This window comes from Macaca fascicularis, chromosome 12 (assembly GCF_037993035.2).
Source record: "Macaca fascicularis isolate 582-1 chromosome 12, T2T-MFA8v1.1".
Classification (NCBI taxonomy): Eukaryota; Metazoa; Chordata; class Mammalia; order Primates; family Cercopithecidae; genus Macaca; species Macaca fascicularis.
In genome coordinates this window covers 127,023,246-127,047,287 of record NC_088386.1, presented here as the reverse complement: position 1 = coordinate 127,047,287, position 24,042 = coordinate 127,023,246, and the positions used below count along the sequence as shown (strand labels likewise).

Sequence of the window (24,042 nt, the reverse complement as noted above, 5' to 3'; positions counted from 1 at the left end):
TCTGACATTACTTGTTTTGCAGATCCCTATCTGCCTTCATAAGCACAGATATCAAAGTGTAACTCACAACTAAGCAGTATTTAAAAATATTTTCTTTTCTTTCCTTTTTTTATCTTGGAGACAAGATCTCATTCTGTCACCCCAAGCTGGAGCGCAGTGGTGCAATCTTGGCTCACTGCAACCTTGACCTATCCCAGGTTCATGAAATCCTCCCGCCTCAGGTCTCCCCCGACCCTCAACCCCCAACCCCCAACTCCTCCACCGCCACCCAGTAGCTGGGACTACAGGTGTGCACCACCACACCTGGTTAATTTTTGTGTTTTTTTTTTTTTTTTTTTTTTTTTGTAGAGATGGGGTTTTGCCATGTTGCCCAAGCTGGTCTCTAACTCCTAGACTCAAGCAATCCACCTGTCTTGGTCTCCCAAAGAGCTGGGATTACAGGCACGAGCCACCGTGCCTTGCCTTAAAATATTTTCATATTCCTGAATAGAAATTCTGGTACATTAACAAACATCTGATTTCTATTGAGTATTATTTCATCTAGAATTCTTCACAAGTATTTTTTCTAATATAGTAAATTTTGAGTTTTTAAAAAAGCAGCAAATACTGAATAAAATCTGAAGTGCTCAGCAGAGCTAAAATGAACTAAGTATTTTCCAATAACATTCAACATGAGCAAAGGAATACAAATTTGAAACAAGGGCACAAATGCCATCACTGATTTATAAGTAATTAATTAAAAATATGCATCTATAATGATATTTTAAAAGGAAACCTTGAGAATGCTGAAGTTCTAATATTAAGCTAGTCTTAGAGAAAACTTAAATAGCATAACTATTAAGATTTAAACACCAATTTTCTGAAATAACGCAAAAAAGTATTTTCATTACTTGTATTTTCTTCAATGTAAAATCTACGGGGAAAAAAAGCTGTGAACCACTCCTAAACCCAGAGATCATCTGTTTAAAAATAAGCAGTAAAAAAGTTTCTGCTAAAACCTATGTATACATGTAGAATTCAGGCCTTTCTGTGCTCTTCTATATAAGGTTGCAACCAGAGCAAATTAATGGTGTTCCACAGCAAAGGCACAAAAGCTAGATAAGAATCTTGTTTCACTGCTAGAAACAGAAACTGCAGAAATCACTATAGGCTTTTAAAAGGGCAGAATCTTCATAGAATGAAACCTCTACAATAGCTAGATTATATCTTATTTTTTCTCAAATGGGAAAAACAGCTCAGGCGTAATCCCAAACAAAACTATCTGAAGCTAAAATGATCAAGTTTATTACAGTCCCCCAAACATTAAAGAGAGCTCTTAAAAATATAACTTGAATAAGGGCCATGAACTGGTTCAACATGCTTAACAGTGATTTAAGAATTACAATGAATGCTGCTACTCTCTAAAAATGAATGTATCAAAAGAGGAAATAACCTCCTTGGCATGCTTGCAGCTATCCAACATATTTGTTTCACTGCTTTCAACCGCCTGTGCTAGAGGCTCAGAATAAGTCAATGGGAGGAGGATTTCAGTCACAGCAGCAAGCAAGTCCAGTGAACACATAAGATGACATGCTCGGCAAAATAACAACGAAACCAGAGGTAAGCATTTAACAAACACATATGGAATTAATCTAAAGGTTTTTTTTTTTTTTAAATCTTCAAGAATTCTGCTATCATAAACTTTCATTTCTATTCAGCGGTTTAAAAATCAAAATGAAAAATTTAGTAATGCTAAAGGAGAGTTTTTTAAAATGTGATTTGTACATTTGATGAACAAATAAATGGTTTAATTTTCCTTTTGGTTTCCCTTTCTTCTCAAGGCAACTGGGAAGGTTAAAACAAAAAAACACTACTTAAAACAACAACCAAAAAAATTGGTTTGAATTTGGTAAATTTAGTGATTAAATTTAGAACACAATTGTTGCAAAAATACACCATGAGAGATGAAATTACTAAAAACAATTATATGGATCCTAGTAATATCTATTTATTCTCCTTCTCTCAAAATAAAGGAAATCTAAAATGACATTTATATTAGTACTTACAAACCTAGTCAGACAAAGCCAATTACATATAAGGATTCCTAGCTGGTAAATAATTCATTTAGACCCTTGTTGGGCTTGGAGTGTTTCCAGGTGGGTGGTCAGCACATACTAAAAGTTCTATTCTGAACTATTGTGTTTCGACTTTTCTATTCTTCTGTAAGTAAAGGTAAAAAGACATTGAAGGGTCAGGAAACACTTAACTTTTTATTACAACCATTGAAAAAATTAATGTGTCTTCTGTTTCATTAACTGAGGAATATCAGAAATATAGTATACTTGGAGAACTGGCTGCATTGTCACAAATGCACAACAGACTTACTAAGGGAAGGGCTATGAAGTTCAAGAGTTTTTACCACTTTCAGAAATGAATAAAATAATGCAATCTATGTATTTTGTATCTAGGGGGAACTCTCTGGCATGCAAGTTCAAACATGACTCTACAACTACGGTAGAAAAAGAGAGAGAAACTAAATATATATATATTAGATATATATATATATATCTCCTATTTTTCTTCACAGCTATCAGTTTCTTTTCACTGAGCTCTTCTAAATTTAAGCCTTTAGAAAATAATAAATACTTGGAGATCTTACCTACAAACATGGACAGATGTGTATATAAGCTCATTTTAGAGAACTTGGATTTTTTTTTTTTAAAGGAATGTGTCAACTGTGGCTTTCGAGTGTTTGACATGGGTACAATGCCTTAAAAAAACAGATGACCAGTTTAGCTACTAACCATGCTGACCACTGTTCGGAACGGGATTGAATCACAGAAAAACAGCAAATGGCTCTCTCTTACAGAGTGTCTGAACTTCAAAGCACAATGCCTGAGCACATTTTGCAGAGCACCTTTGTTCACGTTATCTCTTCTAACTGGTCTGGATTACAGACAGAATCAATACCAGAGGAAATGAAACAGATTGTTGAGGAACAGGGAAATAAACTGCACTGGGCAGCTCTTCTGATACTCATGGTGATAATACCCACAATTGGTGGAAATACCCTTGTTATTCTGGCTGTTTCGCTGGAGAAAAAGCTGCAGTATGCTACTAATTACTTTCTAATGTCCTTGGCGGTGGCTGATTTGCTGGTTGGATTGTTTGTGATGCCAATTGCCCTCTTGACAATAATGTTTGGTAAGTATTTCACTTTGTTTGTGCCATCAAACCACAGAACTATGATATACTATTAGAGAATGGGCACTCATTTAATCTTTATTTTTGTTGAAATAAAAGATGAACTTGGACTATTTAAAGATGCGGCAAGTACACGGTCCCTTGTTTTACATCATTTTCTATGGTTGATCATCAGTTTTAAAGAGAAAAAAATATTTTTTGGAAGCCATTTTTCTCCCTCCTAAACTATCTAATAAAATCATTTAAAAAGTCATTCAAGTTAGTGATATTTATAGATTCTGAATATATTATCTATAAATTACAATGAATAGGTCTATACCTTAACTTTTCTACATTGATACTTTTTTTCCTTAAAGCAATAACTAGGACACTTCCGGGACAGGTATGTGCTGGGTTAACGATAAGGTCTTTGAATCACTAAATCCCAATTTAAATCGCTAAACCTCAGTTTAAAATTGGAATTGTCCAAAAATCCTTATTATAGCTCTTAATAGTTTGTATATTATAAACTCGAACACAATTCCTTTGTAAGTGTCATGTTAAGAAAAATTATGTTTAGTTGCTGAAGGAAATGGTTTGGCTCAGAGTGTCCAAAGACATGATTCATCTATTTAATTTTTTATGATATATGGGCATCTGTGTTCTTGATAGACCTCTAAGTTCATAAGTGGATTAAAACCTAGTTATTGTGATAATAAAAGGTACAGTATAGTTTGACACTGAAATCTTAGTTTGTTATAATAAAAAAATAGATATAAGTAGTTCCAGATTTATGCATATTATCTCTAGTTATAAAATTTGGGTAAACACAAATAATTCTGCTGATGAATTATGAGGGCTTCTAGACCCTTGGAATCAGCATTAAAAGGATATTTAACTTATTCAGTGCTTGGTGTAAACTGATATTCCATTCATAAACTACCTAAGGAAAATGATTACTTGTGGCAGATATTGTTTCTTAGAATTATATTTACTTATATGAAGATAAAAATATTTTAAGTTATAGAAGTAAAATTTATTAAACCAGAATCCACTATTAGAAAGTAAAAAACCCCTGCTATTCCAACTATTATACCCAGGTTTTACACATTACAATTTTATAAGTAATAACAGAAAGATATCTAAAACTATTATCAGATGGTAACAGGTTTAAACCTTCCATTTTAAATCAACATTTACCTGGGCTTTAAAATAAATCAAGAAAATTATGTGGCAGGACAAGCAGTAATGAGTAAGGTTCTACTGCTTTAATTAGACTTTCTAATAATTAACAGTCTATCTCCCTCTGTCTTATAAATTTGTAATATTTTAAGTAATCTAACACTGCAGGAAACCATGAAAAATAATTAAGAAGTCTTACTATAATAGAGAACATAAAGTACCCTAATTCTGAATAAAGCTTAAAAGAAAGTATTAGGTAGAAATATATATGCATATTTGATAAATATTGTACAGGCATATGATTCCAGCTCTCATCTCCATGTACATAATAGTAGCTTAAGATGTAAAATCATACTCTTCAAACTGTGCTTTGCTAGGCAAACAGAAAATGTCAAAATGCTTATTTCAGACTACCATAACATTTAATACGTCATTCAATACATGCAATTGAAAGAATGATGCAGAAGTGAATTTTAGCTTTAAAATCTTTGAGCCCATAAATATAAAAAATATTTTAAGTTATATGCAAAATACCATGGTAGATATTTAAATTATCAGCTAAATCGTTAAGGAATCTTAAAAGGTAAAGTACCACAGAATTAAAGTGAGCTAACAAACAAAATACAAAGATAACAAAGATAATTCCATGTATTCTATAGAAAAATAGGTATCCAGCAGCCGAAAATTTTAAGTGTATATTTAAAAAATGTTGGTACCCAAGATAGCAATATAATTAGCAGAAAACCCAACATATGTTAACATAAAATATGTGAAATGTCTTCATATTTATGTCTTAAATAATTGATAGATATTTTAATAGTATTTCATTCTTCCAAATGTTAAACTTTTAAATTTACTTTTATTTATTTATTTTAATACAGATGGGGTCTGGCAATGTTGCCTGGGCTGGCCTCAAACTCCTGGGTTCAAGCGATCCTCTGGCTTCAGCCTCTCAAGTAGCTAGGATTACAGGCATATGCCACCATACCTGACTCACATTTGTCAATTTCTAATTACAAAATAAAATCTTTTATAGCCCCACACACTTTTACTATCAGAATTAAGTTGTATAGTGGGGTTTGTAGGTTTTTAAAAAATGAATAAATCTGGGAACCACTATCTAATACATTTTCTAATACATTATGGCATTAATTATTTAAAGCATAATTCAATTTCTATGAAAAAATGTAGGAAAAAAACACATGTTGCCCTCTAACAAACTTCAAAGGATGAATTTATAAATTGGGAACTGCATGTACAAATGAAAAGCTGACTTCAAATACTAAGATATTTTTATAACCTTTTGCAAAGTAATAAACACTAAGATTTTTCTAAACTAATGCCTTTATAAGAACTTCTGATAACTTTAAAAAGCAGAATTAGACTTTATTTACACTCTTATTGTAGTGGTAATCTTTAGGACTTCTGACGTTTGTACAAACAAGTGTTCTTGGTTCTATGATAAAAGATTATCACTATGAACAATAATTTTAGCTATCTCAGGGGAATTCAATGAAAGTAACAGAAAAACTATACTAGCTAGCGGTCTAATAAAATGAAAATTTAAAAATAAGAGCAGTAAAATATAAAAGTGGCCCTTGTGTCCTTATACCGAGAGATATTTTTCAATCACTGATCTGTATACTATTTAGCAATACACAGTTTGAATTCCTATTTTCCGAAGATTATGACAACTTAGGCACAACATTGTCTTTCAAATGAGTTGTGCTAGGTCAATTTTTCTGCCACTTCTTCCTATCTGGGAGCACTGGACTTGATCTTTACAGTTCTAGTTTTTTATTGTCTTGTCCATAATTCCTAAAATCCATGATCACAAATCAACAACTTATAACATAAGGCTTGAAAATACCTATATTAGAAATACTTGAGCAAGAAAACAACATCTTATGCTGATATAAAAAAGACAGGATATTCACCATTTAAGAGTTTCTCTGAACCTTTCTTTCTTTCATTTTATAAGTGATTTAAAAAGTAACAGGGGAGGCTGGGCACAGTGGTTTATGCCTGTAATCCCAGCACTTTGGGAGGCTGAAACGGATGGATCACCTGAGGTCAGGAGTTCGAGACCAGCCTGGCCAACATGGCGAAACCCCGTCCCTACTAAAAATACAAAAATTAGTCGGGTGTGGTGGCACGCGCCTGTAGTCCCAGCTACTCGGCAGGCTGAGGCAGGAGAATAGCTTGAACTCGGGAGGCAGAGTTGCAGTGAGCCGAGATCGCGCCACTGTACACTAGACTGGGTGACAGAGCAAGGCTCCATCTCAAAAAAAAAAAAAAAAAAAAGTAACAGGGAAAAATATGGCATCTGGCCATCCATTGGGCATCAGTGGCATGATCTCGGTTCACTGCAACCTCCATCCACAGGTTCAAGCAATTCTCCTGCCTTAGCCTCCTGAGCAGCTGGGACTACAGGCACAAGCCACCACACTTGGCTAAGTTTTGTATTTTTAGTAGAGATGGGGTTTTGCCATGTGGACCAGGCTGGTCTTGAACTACTAACCTCAGGTGATCCACGTGCCTCAGCCTCCCAAAGTGTTGGGATTACAGGCGTGAGCCACCAAACCTGGCTATAACTTAAGTTTTAATTAATGCCTCATGATCTTTAAGTTCAAACAGTATCCTTGGTATAGCTGAAAGAGAGTATATAAAATGGCTGAAAGACGGCTGTTTGAAGCACGGCATCCCAGGGTTTGAATCCTGGTTCTCCTGTGTTGGATCAGGCAAGTCATTTATTATTTCAGAGTTCAATCACCTTGACAAGCAGGGCCCAGCATCTTATAAGCACTAATAGTAATTGGTAGAGTACTGCATGCAAATTAAATATGATTTGGTTGAGATGTAAGTCTAATCAGAGATGAAACAAATGTATAGCAGTAAGAGAAAAATGGCAGTTATTCATTTATGCAGTAAAATGTTAGCCTACCCAGTTCTGAAATGGAGGAGAAAAGCAATTAATTAAAGTCACTTCTTATTATAAAGCGGAAATTTTAAAAACCAGGAAAAAATTTTGTAAGCATTAAATTGCTTAAAACATTTAAAATACTATCATATTAGACAATGAAACCCAGGATAACTCATATGCTCAAAAGGTAAAAGGTAAAAAACAAAACAGAAACTTTTAAACAATAATTTGAACTGAACTATGTCTTTCCTGGAAGATAAAGACAGAAGCATTAGAATTTCTGAGATAAATGTATATTTGAAAATCATGTTCTTTTTGGACATAAGAACTATTTATGATTTGCCTGCTGCAATAAGTTCATGAACTGAGAACCTCTGTAAACTCTATAGGAACAGCCCACTTGGAATGCCTTTAAAAATAGTCTTTTACATCCTCCAAAGGGAAACATTTTATGTCCCAGATTTATGGACTGATGCTAATTATTTTCCGGACAAATGGTATAACCTAACTTTCCAAACTAAAAAGCTGCCCAAAGGTTAAGCAGGTTTCAGATAAAATAAGTCTGTCTCATCAAGATACGGGGTTTCTAGTAAAAATCCTCAGGTTTTTGTACTAATTCAAAAGAAAGCAAAAACAAACAAACAAAAATACCCAAACCAATAAAAAACCCAGGCATGCAATGCATACAGGTTATTTTCCTGTATCATACATAAAATAAACAGCAGTTAAAGTTCAATGTCAGTAAAAAACATACTTTGACAAATTTAATTCAAAGTTAAACAGAGTTAAACTGTTCTCAGCCCATCCTCCCTCACCCCCTGAAAGTATAGCTTAAAGTTTTAAGCTGAATCAGATGTATGCACTTTTGCTACAGCAGGTAGAAAAGACAAACACTCTTATTTCATACTGATGATTTGGCTTGTTGTTTCTATGTAGGAGTGTTTTCATGGTTGAGTTAGCTGGCTAGTTTCTGTTAAATAACAGTAATAAGCACTAACATTTATTGAGTGCTCTCTTTATGCCAGGAACTGTTCTAAACACTTCACGTGTATTTAATCATCATCCATATAAACTCTATTAAAGCAATCCTATAAAACAGGTACTATTATCCTCGTTTTACAGAGGACAGAGAAGCAGAGAGATAAGTAATCTGTTCAAGATTACAAAGTGGCAGAGACATGATTTAAACCCAGGAGGACTGATTCTAGAATTCACACTCTTAACCTTTATTACTCTGCTTTCTCAAATGCCAATGAGAAATGTGACCAGCCAAAACTGTCATATTTGGCATAGAGAACCAACAATTATATCTTAAATAACCCCACGTAACTGTTAAGAGGATCACAGAAATTTTTTCCCCTCTTAGGGACAAGTTAGATCTCAATATTCTTTTCTGTTAAAGTTATATTTCATATTAAGTGGAAAAGAATACTTGAGCATCGACCTATACTTGTACAAATCCTTCAGATGACTGCAAGATCTCTTTTCTGTGGAAGGTATTAGACCTGGGCCCATACTTATGAAGTTGTTGAACCTTGTCTAGGAGACAAATGACAATTTACATAACTGAATGACAACTCCTACCATCCCTTATGTATGGCAGTATTTAAAGCATAATCTTCATTTTAAACAATAAAATATTTGTGCTACTGATATTCTTTAGATAATTAAACAATTGTGTATAAGACAAGACCCATCTAGGACTTGTTTTGTTGCTTTAATATTCAGTTTGTAATTATTTCACGCATTTGCAGAAATGCTATTATTCTTTAATTTTAATGAAAAGAGTCTAATGTAGAGCCCTAGAATAACAGTAATTAATTTAGTTGAACCTAGTAACTTATTTCCCTCAGACTGACTCTTAGATACACTTTTCTTTCTTTCTTTCTATTTAAATATGTAACTGTTTCACTTCGTTGTTTCAAATTTTCAATGTCCTAAGTCTTTGTGGAAGTACATGGGATATAATACATTACAACAAATAAATGTAATTAGAAATTCTTAAAACCAAAACTCCTAAAATAAACGTTTTGAAATAAAGTATTTCACAACACCAACTTAACCTTTAATTTAGTTATTCTAAACAGAAATAAACTTTTCTGACTTTGAGCTAACTAAATTAATACTAACTAAAAAACGATTTTAGAATGAAAGTCTCTAGACTAGGAAAAGTCCCTTTATAAAACAAGTGTGTTGAGAACTGTTTTTTTTTTTTTTTTTTTTTTTTGAGATGGAGTTTCGCTCTGTCCCCCCCAGGCTGGAGTGCAGTGGCTGGATCTCAGCTCACTGCAAGCTCTGCCTCCCGGGTTCACGCCATTCTCCTGCCTCAGCCTCCCGAGTAGCTGGGACTACAGGCGCCCGCCACCACGCCCGGCTAGTTTTTTGTATTTTTTAGTAGAGACGGGGTTTCACTGGGTTAGCCAGGATGGTCTCGATCTCTTGACCTCATGATCCGCCCAGAACTGTTTTTAATTTCTATAAATTCTTAGATTACCCAAATCTATTAGGCATTTACAAAAGCCTCTTTTTCTTTTTTGCATATAGGGTTTATATTAATATAGGGTTTCTATTAATTTAATGCGGCTATCTTTTTGTTTTATGTTAGTTTCATAAAAACTATCCACCAGTGTTTCATGTAACTTGAAATCAGAAAGGCTTGGAATTATAAAGATTCATCTCTTTTAATCTTAAATTTCAGTCTCATTCTTTCTTAAAGAAAATTCTGTATCACATCTCAATATTTCTGTTAACAATAAAGCACTAACTGTAATAAGAAAATTCTAGTGAATTTTAAGTGGGAATGAGTTTATAAATTCTTTCTGCGTAAAGTGACGCTAACAGGGCTTCAAAGGGTTACTTAAATCAGCGCTAAACAAACTTTCCTTCTTAGCCCACAATTAGGAGTATGTGCATCAGATGGTCAAATTCCAAAGACAAATATTTTTTATATGAGTTTTCTTATGGCTTCCTGCTTATGGCTACTAGATTTATGACTAGAATTTTCTAAACCTTAATCTTCAGAAGTATAATCCATAACTAGAATAGCTAAACAGACAAGTTTAAATAGTTGGCAAACCATTTTAAAACATGTTAGAGAGAGTAAGGACTTAAAGGAAGGAAACCTAAGATACAACACAATAATTACCTGCCTTTTAAATCCTTAACTGCAATCAATATCTCTGATACCTTATGTGATAAATATTTATATATGATGTATGTTTGTCTCCCTCCTCCAAAGTAAGGAACCCAGCTGGGCATGGTCGCTCATGCCTGTAATCCCGGCACTTTGGGAGGCCGAGGTGGGTGGATCGCTTGAGTTCACGAGTTTAAGACCAGCCTGGGCAACATGGTGAAACCCCATCTCTACAAAAAATACAAAAAAATTAGCCGGGTATGATGGTATGTGCCTCTAGTCCCAGCTACTTGGGAGGCTGAGGTCAGAGGAAGGCTTGAGCCCGAGAGGCAGAGGTTGCAGGGTCAAGATCGCATCACTTGCACTGCAGCCTGGGAGAGAGAGTCAGACCTTGTCTCAAAAAATAAAAAATAAAAAAATAAAAACAAAGTAAGGAATCCTTTTAAAGCATGTTGAGAAAGTATTTTTTGGTATGAATGGGTGACGGGCCTTTTAATCTTTCAGGAATACATGTAAGCATAAGTACTTAGCCTGTATGGAGAAGATGTGTGAAACTCAAAGTTGCTAACATCATCTTCCTTATTTTCAGCCAGGGCTGTTACTGCATTTAGCATGGCTCTGATGAGACAGTGGAGAGCTCCTGACAGCATAGCATACTGCCTTCTGAAAGACTGGGTGAAGCTACCAAAAATTACAATCAGGGATTCAAAAAAAATTTTTGGTCATTAAATCGATTGTATATTATTACTTTTTAATCTTCTAAGTATTTATCACAGGACTTTAACATCATATATTTCCCTCCCAGTTTTTCTCCCCCTTTTGGTAAAACATTTTTCATAATTAGTGCTGTACATTTGATTGCAAACAATTTGGTGACACTTCTAAACTATAACTATAAATCTCTACAATTCCGTGAATTTCAACATTATTTGAAGTAGTTCTTCAGTTATATTTACATGTGTTGTAAATATGTAAATATACTTTTAGCTTAGGAAGTCTTCCAAAATACAAACTACTCCCAGAGTTAGATATCAGTGAGTTTGAATTATTGAAGAAATGTTGACAATGTTAAGTGTTTGATTTTATATAACAAGCTTATTAAATATATTTTGTGGAAAAAAATGCTCTAGATGAGTATTTTTCTACCACCCTACTTACAGTCGTAAATCTAGAACTTCAGCTCAGTTTAGAATGTATCCTCATTTTTAGTAGTTTCTACTACAAACTCTAAAATAATTCTTTTCACTCTACTTAGACTGTTAGTTCGCTTTAAAGCTGCCTGTGTCCAAGGTCCTTTTCCACTAAATGACAGAAAATCTGAATGCTACGGCTAAGAGTGAGAAAATCCAATTGATTAGATTTTCCCCAAACATCCGTTTCTCTGACTTAATTTATTCTGAGAGGCCTCCCATTAGTTCCTTTCCATGAGACATTTCAAGTGCCTATAACCAACCCTACAACAGCACACTAAGAGCATCTTTTAAGACTCAGACACAAACCTTCCCAGAAAGTCTTCCAAAGCACTGCTTCTCAAATGTTAATTTGCACACAAATCACCTGGAAACCTTGTTTAATTGCAGAGTCTGATACAGTAGGTCTGAGATGAGACCCAAGAGCCCGAATATCTAAGTACCCAGGTGATACCGATCCTCACTCTCCATCTTAACAGCAAACTCTGAGTGGCAGTTCTAAAGAACACTTTCAAATAATATTTAAATTTCAATAAATAAATGCCTCCCCTCCTTACCCCTGCATTCAGACTTAATCATACCTGAATTTACTCATCTGCAAGATCAATGGTAATCTCTAAGGTTCCTTCCAGCTCAATAAATCTAAAATGTACCACCTCTATCCCTTCCTACCTCCCATTCAACAAGCATGAAAAGTTTACAGCAATACACTGAAAATCATGAATGACCCCTTCCACTTGATGCTTTCATCCCTTTTTAAGAAGCTGCTGAACATGGAACTAAGTCCAATCATTTATTCTTTTTGAGTAAAAGTTTGTGCTGATTTTGTTATTTTGTTCCTAGGAAGAAATATTTTAATATTCCTTTTCAGAATGCCACATACCAACTCTGGAAACAGAAGGCACCAAAAAGTGGATGTGTCAGACCTGCTACCTTTTGGATACTTTGTGAAGTGCCCAAATATTTTTCACTGAAATACTACCTGACTTTTAAAAAATCTCCTACTTGATGCTTGAAAATAACATAGCCAAACCTATTTAAGAACTCTGCCCCTAAATTATGCTCTTTTTTTTTTTTTTTTTGTTCTGAGATTTTAATCTCTCTCCACCCCCAGGCTCCTTAAATTTAAACAGTTCACAATAGAAGGGTCTCTTGTTGTTCTGTAACCCTGAGATGATTATCCTGGTTTTCCTTCAATTATGACAATCACTTTGTACCTGTCAAAGTCAGATATACCTGCAATAGCCAGAAGAAAAGTAGATTATATATTATCAGTGGACATATAACAATCAAATCCTAAAAGAGACTTAGATAATCTCACATGCATGACATTTGTTTTCTACAGGCATTAAACTGGATTCTAATGGAAATATTCTAGGGGGAATTCTAAAATTTTAGTTGTTTTGAAACTGTAAACACACTTTGAAAAGTGGTGGGTGTATATATGTAATGCCTATTAAATTCACATATGTATGAACATCTGTGTAATTGATTAGAAAACTATGCAGAATATTCAGTATCACATTCACACCTAAAATTTTTTTAAGGTTAATATTTCTAAAGGGCTTAAGACTATATGAGGTACGCAGTGTTTTGTAAAGAGTTTGTTAAATAAATTAAGTACTACGTCTAACCCTGAGATTTTCTTTTTAAATCAAAAGTCTGTACTAATTATTATATCTCCAGTTTTTGGAGTGAATGATGGAATATAGAAAGGGAAACAATCTACTTTTCTTCTAGATAATCTGAAGCCATTCCTTTTGCAATCTTTATTTGAGAACTATTTCTGTTAAAACAATCATTCCACTATTTCATCAAACTAGAGAATGCTATAAACAAGGATCTTGCTGTTCAGTTATTGCTAGAAGTGAGCCCAAAACCCAGATGTCACAGGGACTCCCATTCTAATGTTTTTTGTCATACCGTTTCCTGTATATGGTAGAATGTTTTCTTTTTATACAACATCAGCTTAAAAATAAATTTTATTTACATACCAAGGTTAAGTTCCAGTCACAATACTACATAAATTTTAAAAAGATCACAAATGGAATCAACAAAAGAGCTAAGGTCACAATAATGCTAAAAAGTTAAACTGTTGCCGACTTAGAAAAAAGGCATAACTATTATACAAAATAGAAAATGTATTTAAAAGTTACCATCCACAGAAATATTGAATTTAATGTTGTCTCCATTATCTGATGTTAAACATCATCTTGTTAAAGTTATAAAATTTTAGATGAGTAACAAAAAAGACAAAAGTTGTATCACCTGAAAAACTGTAGACTGAAGGTTGCCATTTTATAGGAGAAAACGTTTGTCTTGTTTTTGTTTCTTTCAGAGGCTATGTGGCCCCTCCCACTTGTTCTATGTCCTGCCTGGTTATTCCTTGACGTTCTCTTTTCAACCGCATCCATCATGCATCTCTGTGCCATTTCAGTGGATCGTTATATAGCCATCAAAAAACCAATCCAGGCCAATCAATATAACTCACGAGCTACAGCATTCATCAAGATTACAGTGGTGTGGTTAATTTCAATAGGTATGTAGAGAATGCCAGAGTATGGGTAGTATACAAAGTCTTTGGTTCCACTTGGCTAGGAGAATACTAGGTCTAGTAGGCAATGAAACTCAGCAGGAGAGGTCAAGCCAGCCTACTGATATATTAACATAAGCTCCTTATGTCACTGCATTTATCATACGGCTTCTAAACCATACTATTGGTAAAAAGTGTGAAGAGTAACAAAGCTCATGCTCTCAGAAAGAACCATCTGCACAGTGTTTATTGAGATTTCTTTCTGCTTAGATATCTAACTTGCAGAAAGGTTAAGTTTGAGAACAGTTTTCATATTTCCCAACAGATAATTATGGTCTAGCTAGCATTTGGAATCCTGTAATTACATTAAAATAACAAGAAATGAAATGCACCTTAAATCACATTTTAAAAGATTGTAAGAGAAAAAACAAAAATCACAACTCAAACATTTTGTAGGCAGATATCAAAGAACACAAATTAATCTTGGAAGCCAACATTTCAGAACATATGTGTACAGATTAAAGGTAGTTAAGTGTCTGCTTAAGTGGGTTGTTTTTCGTTTTCTTCTTTTTTGGAGACAGGGTCTCGCTCTGTCACCCAGGCTAGAGTGCAGTGGCACAATCATGGTTCACTGCTGCCTCGACTTCCCAGGCTCAAGCGATCCTCCCACCTCAGCCTCCCAAGTAGCTGGGACTACAGGCACACACCACCACGCCTGGTTAATTTTTGTATTTTTGTATTTTTGGTAGAGATAGGGTTTGTCATGTTGCCCAGTCTCAAACTCCTGAGCTCTGGCGATCCCCCTGCCCCAGCCTCCCAAAGTGCTGGAATTGCAGGTGTGAGTCACTGCACGTAAGTGTTTTGAGTATGTTTAATTAAAAGCTTTAAGAGATGCAAAGAAAACATACTGATGTTCAGAAATGACTTATAAAAGAAATCCTTTTTCTTCTAAATCGTCTTATGGCCCTATACTCATCTATAATATTCAAAGTTATACTTCTTATCATGAAGTATGCGTAAATCATTCAAAGCTCTTATATGTTAGTATGAGAAAAACAAACAGATCTGCAAAAATTACAATGGTTTGACCAGCAGATTAGCTTCCTCCTTGTAAAAATATTTCAAAGAGGCAAAAAATTAAGATACTGGAATACTTAAATTACTTCTCCCTAATCTGAGTAGGAGCACTGGGGCAAAAACAGCAAGAAAGCAAAACAATGAAATTGACCTTTATATTCCTGAAATGATGATATAAATAAGGGCTGGACCTCTTTGAAGTTTGGAGGTAAAAGTAAGCTGTGTTACTCCTCTGGTGTGGGAAGAAAGCAGGGCCAAGAAAAAGTCTATTCAGAATGAAGAGATTTAAAAACAGCGAGAAAAGGCTAGTTTAGGAAGCAGGTGCCGACAGAGCAGAACCAGTCCCCCAAAAGCAGCTACAGAAAGGGAATGGGAGACAATGGGTGAAAATTAAAATTTGAAGCGGAGAGGAGGAAAACTATAACAAAGTCATTTATGTGAGATGTCATTATGTGAGATGACTCACATTTGGTAAGCTCACTGCAATGAGGGAGAGGGAGGGGGAGAGTGTGAGGTATGTGTATATTGGGGTGGGGTGGGAAAGTAAGATAGAGAAAGGGAAAAAAAATTGAAGAAACGGATCCTTAAGAATAATTAAAATATTTGAAATGGTGAAATATGATCAAGCTAACAAGGTAAGCAGCCTACTGGTATAAATGGTATCTAAATTAAGGCTGGATACCATCAATTTATAAATTGATCACATTTTACTGAGTGTAAAGAATATACAGATGATCAAGAAAAAGAATATTTGCACTCAAGAAAGGCAGACACATAAACAAATTACACTAATACAAAGTGATGAGTGATGCAGGAGAAAAAAGAATAAAAGGAAGACTCATGATATACAGATTTAGAAATCCACTTCTTCCTTTTATAGGTAAGAAAAAAGAAACCTAGAGGTTTTAATCAGTTGGCTTAAGAACTCTTACAGCTTTTCAGCACCAAGGCCAAGATCAATGCTCTTTCACTTCATTGTACTTTGTCTTGTAGAACTGATCACAAATTAGTAACTTTGAAAAAATGAAAATGCAGATGACAATAAGCTCAGTTTTGAAATTCTACAAAATGCTGAAGAGAGCTCACTCTCTTCTTTTGGATTTATAGTTATCCTAGGTAATAACCTGGCAACAGAAAATATGATAATATACAGGGTAAGGGCATAAAAAGTACCAGTGAAAACTTTTAGTTATTGACCAACAAGCTGGATAGGAAAGTAGTGTGTCTTGATATTAATAGAATGTAAAAATTGAGACGAATGAAATGAAGTCTCACAACAGAATGAGTTAAGAGAATGTGAAAATTGAGACGAATGAATGAACTAGAGGTAAAAATAACAGTAAACAAAAGTTCTTTAGGAGTGAAGGGTAGCAGGACAAGGAAGGGAAATATTAGAGTTCATAATCTTAGATATGGGATTGTTTTAAGTAGACCTGTGGATGGCTTTAGTGCAAATAATAATAATTAGAGTCAAAGAGTTCAAGAAACATAAAATTAAGGTCTTAGAAGGGTCATGAATGGGATGAAGTTGTGGAAGATGCTGGCACTGGAGCAGTGGAGAGAAGACTATAGCAGGTACTGAAGCCATTGACAAAGATGAACAAATGTCATGGAGGTTAGCCGAAAAGCAAGATGGAGAAGAGAGTATTAAGTAGATAAAATAAACTTCAAAAGGCAAGTGTTTTTGGGGAGAAAGAAACAGTGGAATGGTGATCTGAAAGTAAGAGGGTAAAGCAGGGGTCAGTCAACTTTTTCTATAAAGGGTAAGACAGCAAATATTTTGGGCTTGCAGAGTGTGTATGGTTTCTGTCACAGCTCCTCCACTCTGCTGCAGAACAAAAGCAGCCACAGACAATATGTTATTAACAAATGGGAGTGGCAGTGTGCCAATAAAGCTTTTACAAAAACAATGTGGGCCAATGGTCCTCAAATTGTAATATAACGACCCCTGGTGTAGAACAAGTATACAGAATCCTCTTTCTGGTGGTGTACATGAGGAAAAGTAGAGAAAGTAATGACCTCTGTTAGAAAGGGTTTGAGGAACGTATTCTTGTCAATGGCTCTTAGCTACCATAAAAAGGGTGTGTAGATGAGTGCTCTTGGATTCGCAAAACAACACAAGGATTCCAGAGGTTTCTAAAGATCAGTTAATTCAGACATTTAAAAAATATCTGCTGCTTCAAAGGAAAAAGATTCAGGTTAACCCCTGTATTATTTGTCTTTCTAATAAGCTACTTCACTAAGCAACATCATATTAAATACTTACTTCATGGTATTTAAAGATCAGAAAATTAACATGAGGTATATTTCTTTCCTATGTCATAGAAGAACTCTTTTTTTTTTTTTTTTTTTTTGAGACAGAGTCTCACTCTGTCACTGAGCGTGGAGGGCAGTGGTGTGATCTTGACTCACTGCAACCTTGGCCTCCTTGGTTCAAGTGATTCTCCCACCTTCTTCTTCCAAGTAGCTGGGACTACAGGCGCATGCTGCCATGCCTGGCTAATTTTCATATTTTTAGTAGAGATGGGGTTTCGCCATGTTGGCCACGCTGGTCTCAAACTCCTGACCTCAAGTGATCCACCCCTACTTGGCCTCCCAAAGTGCTGGAATTACAGGCATGAGTGCCGCTCTGCCCAGGCTTCCACAGAAGAAGAAAGATTAAGAACTCATAATCTCTCAATGTCACAATTCACACACACTCCAATTTTAAGTAGCACTTTTTAATGAACTTTGGTTTTCCCTAAGAACTTATATGGAAAGGATTAAAAGACATTCACACATATCAAAAGGTAAAACTGGTTTTTTTTTTTTTTTTTTTTTTTGAGACGGAGTCTGGCTCTGTCGCCCAGGCTGGAGTACAGTGGCCGGATCTCAGCTCACTGCAAGCTCCACCTCCCGGGTTCACGCCATTCTCCTGCCTCAGCCTTCCGCGTAGCTGGGACTACAGGCGCCCGCCACCTCGCCCGGCTAATTTTTTTTTGTATTTTTTAGTAGAGACGGGGTTTCACTGGGTTATCCAGGATGGTCTCGATCTCCTGACCTCATGATCCGCCCGTCTCGGCCTCCCAAAGTGCTGGGATTACAGGCTTGAGCCACCGCGCCCGGCCAAAAGTGTTAAATGAAACTGTAACCTCAAAGATAAAACAAAATAAAGATACTGAATAAATGTACTCTGAAGTGCCTCTAGATTAACTACACTGGATAATAAGAAAAAAGCAGCTTCTCTTCTGAATTTCTCTTCCTTAATCTGAGATAGCTTAAAAAACAAAAATATGAGAAATGTAGAATAAATGAAGACATTCTCCACCATATCATGGATATACTACAGCTTTAGGGGAGCTTTCATTATAAATCTGAAATTACTAACCAATCTCTTTGTTTAAAAACAGATGTGCTCACTTAGGTTCTGTTTGTCAAATCTTCACTGATGAATGCTTTGACAAATCCTGCATTGTGGGTCCCATAATGCATCAACAAGCATAAAGTTATAAGGATGCAATCTAAAAGGATCTAACCTAAGAGTTACAGGTCGTAAGATGACTCAATTTATCTTGTTTTCCTCTTCCTTAGGCATTGCCATTCCAATCCCTATTAAAGGGATAGAGACTGATGTGGACAACCCAAACAATATCACTTGTGTGCTGACAAAGGAACGTTTTGGCAATTTCATGCTCTTTGGCTCACTGGCTGCCTTCTTTACACCTCTTGCAATTATGATTGTTACCTACTTTCTCACTATCCATGCTTTACAGAAGAAGGCTTACTTGGTCAAAAACAAGCCACCTCAACGCCTAACATGGTCAACTGTGTCTACAGTTTTCCAAAGGGATGAAACACCTTGTTCGTCACCGGAAAAGGTGGCAATGCTGGATGGTTCTCGAAAGGACAAGGCTCTGTGCAACTCAAGTGATGAAAGACTTACGCGAAGAACATCCACAATTGGAAAAAAGTCAGTGCAGACCATTTCCAATGAACAGAGAGCCTCAAAAGTCCTAGGGATTGTGTTTTTCCTCTTTTTGCTTATGTGGTGTCCCTTCTTTATTACAAACATAACTTTAGTTTTATGTGATTCCTGTAACCAAACTACTCTCCAAATGCTCCTGGAGATATTTGTGTGGATAGGCTATGTTTCCTCAGGAGTGAATCCTTTGGTTTACACCCTCTTCAATAAGACATTTCGGGATGCATTTGGCCGATATATAACCTGCAATTACCAGGCCACAAAGTCAGTAAAAACTCTTAGAAAACGCTCCAGTAAGATCTACTTCCGGAATCCAACGGCAGAGAACTCTAAGTTTTTCAAGAAACATGGAATTCGAAATGGGATTAATCCTGCCATGTACCAGAGTCCAATGAGGCTCCGAAGTTCAACCATTCAGTCTTCATCAATCATTCTACTAGATACACTTCTCCTCACTGAAAATGAAGGTGACAAAACTGAAGAGCAAGTTAGTTACGTGTAGCAGAACTGGCAGTTGTCATCAAACATAATGATGAGTAAGATGATGAATGAGATATAAATGTGCCAAGAATATATTATATAAAGAATTTTATGTCATATATCAAATCATCTCTTTAACCTAAGAGTTAAGTATTAAGAATATCCAATTTTCCTAATTTGGACAAGATTATTCCATGAGGAAAATAATTTTGTATAGCTACAAATGAAAACAATCCAGCACTCTGGTTAAATGTTAAGGTATTCAAATGAAATAAAGTCAAATCAATAAATTTCAGGCTTTAAAAAGAACCACCATCATCATAAAATTTATTCGGTTCCTAATTATATGCAAAGTTGTGCTAAGAATGAAATAAAACAAAACAAACATTAGCCTTGCCTTCCAGGCCTTGAAAGTGTAAGGCATGATACAGAACAAAAGGAACACAGAGCTAAAAATAAGTGCACAAAACAGTGATCACAATCTGGACGTGAGTTAAGATTACCATTTATAGTCTGATTTAGTTGAATGTAGTCATAATTTTCCTTTGATCAGGAAACTGTTTTGATGGAAGGGATAGGGAGGATAGTAGCTGGATATCACACAAAATAACAGGAACTTGGAACTAGACCTGTTCATTAAATGACTACTATTGGGCATCTCCTCAGCACAAGTGGGTCTATTGGAGAAGGAGGAAAACGCAAATAAAATCGCTTGGGTACCTGAACCATATTAGGTTTCTTAAAGATATTAATTAACGTGCACAAGCATGGGACCTTAATCAGGGATACAAACTTTAAGTGAGATCATGCCTGCCTATCTATGCTTGTCCAGTGACTCAAGTGAACTTCCAGCACAAAATTTTTTATTCACCCTTTCAGTATATTATTTTGCACTGTTAGGTCTCAGAATGAGTCCAACCTGTGCCACATACCAGACAGCTGATTAAATTTAGGAAAAATACTTAATTTTCTTCAAGCCCCAGTATTGTCATCTACATTTTATACAATTCTTATGAGGATGAGTACACATAAGCCACTAAGTAAAAAGTAGACAATACAATCTACTTTTGATATACATTTTAAATCTCCTGTTATAAGTGCAAATTTAGGCTAAGGGGATCTGCAGTGAAGACAACTCATATTTAGCTTTTCCTTTTCAGGTTCACCCATATTTGTCCCTCAACCTATGACTCTATTGCTGTCCTTCTGCAGGCAACTCAGTTTAGGATAATTACCTCAAGAAATGTATTGGCTACAGAGGATCTCAGCTTATAAGTGAACAAGGCATATATTTTCACAGTGGTAGAATCCTTTGCTAGAATACGGCTCTAATACATAAATCCTGATCTGTTACGATTCCTTACTGGCTATATGCAATCTGCTGGGAAGAGTATATAATACACATTTAATTCCTAAATCATCAAAGCTTTAGGTATGTTTCCCTACTACTAGTCTAAGATTTTTCAGCAGTATTAGGGGTGGTTATCTCACACAAGAGGCAAAATAATTTACATTCCTTAAAAAAAATCATTCTCTATTTTGGTTTTTGGTTCTGGTCTCAAATATGATGGATTTGGCATATGTTAAGATTTATATTTTTGCCAAGGTATGTTGAGATTAAATTTTCAGTTATCACTATGACAGTATTCCAAATTCTGTATTTTATGTATCTGAAGGCATACATAATTGTTTCAGGAAATCTATATACCAGAGTTGGCAGGCAATCATATTGCCAAAGTTCTACCCATAGACAACAATCTAGAGCAAAAGAACTATCTTCTCACATGCTTTGTACTGCCTCCAAATTTGTGTGCTTAAATACAAGCACACCTACAGAATTAGCCACAATACCTATAAACTGTTTCACGTCAAAACCTTAAGAAAAACTTCCTTGCTTAAAGGTTTTTTTGTTTTTTTTTGAGACAGATTCTCACTCTGTTACCCAGGCTGGAGTGCAGTGGTGCAATCTTGGCTCACTGCAACCTCCGCCTCCTGGTTTCAAGCGATTCTCGTGCCTCAGCCTCCTGAGTAGCTGGGATTACAGGCACCCGCCTCCACACCCGGCTAATTTTTGTATTTTTAGTACAGACCGGGTTTCGCCATGTTGGTCAGCCTAGTCTCCACTCCTGGCCCCAAGCTATCTGCGTGCCTCAGTCTCCCAAAGTGCTGTGATTACAGGTGTGAGTCACCATGTCCAGCTGTTGCTTACAATTAACCCAGAGAGCTTTCTATAGTTAATGAGAGACCCTTCTACTATTTCCAGAATATCCTAGAAAGTGAAACATAACTCCATTATTGACTATTTCTGAAAAGTACAACAAAGCCACAAACTCTTACCACTTTCACGCAAAACTGGTATTTCCATTTTATGAATACTTTAAAGAGATGTATAATTTGAAAGCAAATCTCAGCAGTTAAACACTCTTATGTAACAAAAAAACTCCAGTTAATAGTCTTATCTTAGAAGAAAAGGAACAGATTATAACTATTTGGAATAATTTTGAAAAACAAAAAAAAGGCTTTCTATTCCATGTTACTGCCAATTAATGAAGAGAAGAAAACAAAGATGTAGAAAAAAAATGAAAATGACAAAAAGTAAGGAAAGGTCACAGCACCCAGACAGAAACACAAAGATACTGGGGCAAAAACAGAGAATAGTATACAAAGAATATGTATCAAGTTGATATAGAATTGTGAATGGAATTGTTGTAAAGATGATCGTGAATTTAGTGGTAACCGGTTAACTAGGAGGATTTCTTCAAATTATAAGGATCAATGATGATGTAACATTTTTATATTCAAGGAATCACTTTGTGTGGTCTAAAAAACAGCTGCACAAAGAATCTGTTGTTCATCTTGCAAGATCCATATCTAAAAGCTTATGAATGTATACACTGAGAAACATTTAATGCCATGTTATAACAGCCTAAGTCATAGCAACCTGCAAGGGACCACCAAGACTGTCTAATTTTAAGAAAAGTCCATATCAGATTATTAATTTGTTCATTATAGCAACTTAATTTCAACAGATATAAAACACTAATTCCTTTGACTTTCTTCATTTTCCTTTCCAGTGTCAAGTTAAAATAATTCAGATTCTACTCACTTCCAAATGAGTTTCCAGAAGTCAGTATCATGAACAGTACTGCAAAAGTTGTTATAATAATAAAATCTGCCAATGAAAGTACTAACAATGGGCCCAACAATCACTGATTTATTAGACGTTCCATTAGAGAACATTTATTTAGATAAAAAATTAACGTACTACATTCATTTCAATTAAGCAAGAATAGTTATCAAATTAATTTTTTACTTTTATTATAAGCATTATGAACAAATAACAATCTACAAATATCAGAAGGAAGAAATAAAATACTTTAACACCCTGGACTAACCTATGAATAAAGGAGATAATATACATGAGAATTTTACACAAAGACAATTTTAGTTGTTGAAGTACAAATATGTGTTTACTAACATGTTTTTAGCATTCATATCCAATAAGTATACTTAAAAAGAAATTTTTAAAATTTATGAAGAAATAAACTCTTAAAACATGGTATAAGACCAAATGTCCACAAATTCATTTTAAAAGGGAAATCTAAAGGGGGTAAAAAAAGATGGAGAGCATGCTAAGACAGTAAATGATGTCACTTCAGAAAACATGTACTATTCTTAGGAGATAGGACAGATACTTCTCAAATATTAAAGTTAATGAGGAAAATTGAGAATAGAGCTGTTCTATCAGAGCCTCTCAAAAAGATGGTGCTCCGATTGAAAGCATGGTGGAGAAAGCACTGGTCTATCATGAAGCCTGTTTAGAATCTCAGTATTTAGCTTTATGACAGTGGGAAGTTTTGTTAAACATTTTGGAATTCAATTTCCTTATCTTTAAAAAAATGAGAACACTGGTTTCTTCTATTTTAAAAAATTCTCACTCTAGGGTAATGGCACTAAACTAAAACTTAGAGAACATATAGAGGATTTTAACTCCAGTTCCTTAAACAAGTCAATTATATTTAATTTTCATTTACAAAATAAATTTTAGACAAAATTTTTCCAGTTTCCACTTCTTAAAGATTCATTTTCTGAAAAGAGAACTAAGAATGGTCCCTTAGAAATAGCAAGCACATAAATAACTTATTTGACTATCCTCAGCAAAACCTCAGCAGCTCATGGGAGACATCTGCTGCTGAAACAGGGAACTTAATGTGTGTTAGCTACAGGAAATAAAAGGGCAGACGTGAATTTTGTTAATTAGAGAGCAAAGCACCATTAGGTTAAAAATGGAAGAAAAACAGTTTTACATGCCCATCAACTTCCTATGTGGCAGAATATAAACACTAAGCCATTGATTTATATTGTTATAAAATATAAGGCCACTGACAATAGAAAAAATTA

General features: G+C 35.1%; 2 protein-coding genes across 5 annotated transcripts in view; one reads left to right on the top strand and one right to left on the bottom strand.

Annotated features, from left to right (window-relative positions):
• PSMD1 (proteasome 26S subunit, non-ATPase 1) overlaps positions 1 to 24,042 on the bottom strand; it is a 122,597-nt gene that overhangs the window by 48,278 nt on the left and 50,277 nt on the right. The gene's annotated exons all lie outside the window — the stretch shown is intronic.
• HTR2B (5-hydroxytryptamine receptor 2B) lies at positions 1,491 to 19,947 on the top strand. Of its 4 annotated transcripts, none has more exons than XM_065526220.2 (4): positions 1,491 to 1,599; positions 2,849 to 3,183; positions 13,929 to 14,129; positions 18,771 to 19,947. In XM_065526220.2, the coding sequence occupies exons 2-4, from the start codon at positions 2,871 to 2,873 to the stop codon at positions 19,661 to 19,663; spliced, it is 1,407 nt and encodes a 468-aa protein (XP_065382292.1). In that variant the 5' UTR covers positions 1,491 to 1,599; positions 2,849 to 2,870; the 3' UTR covers positions 19,664 to 19,947. The 4 variants fall into 4 exon arrangements, with proteins under 4 accessions (XP_065382292.1, XP_005574629.2, XP_073866574.1 ...); XM_005574572.5 differs by having other exon boundaries at positions 2,704 to 3,183; XM_074010473.1 differs by lacking the exon at positions 2,849 to 3,183.

Coding starts and splice junctions, on each gene's coding strand:
- HTR2B (XM_005574572.5), top strand. CDS start 2,832: ATGGCTCTCTCTTACAGAGTGTCTGAACTTCAAAGCACAATGCCTGAG. Junction 3,184..13,928: donor CCTCTTGACAATAATGTTTG/GTAAGTATTTCA, acceptor TGTTTCTTTCAG/AGGCTATGTGGCCCCTCCCA. Junction 14,130..18,770: donor GGTGTGGTTAATTTCAATAG/GTATGTAGAGAA, acceptor CCTCTTCCTTAG/GCATTGCCATTCCAATCCCT.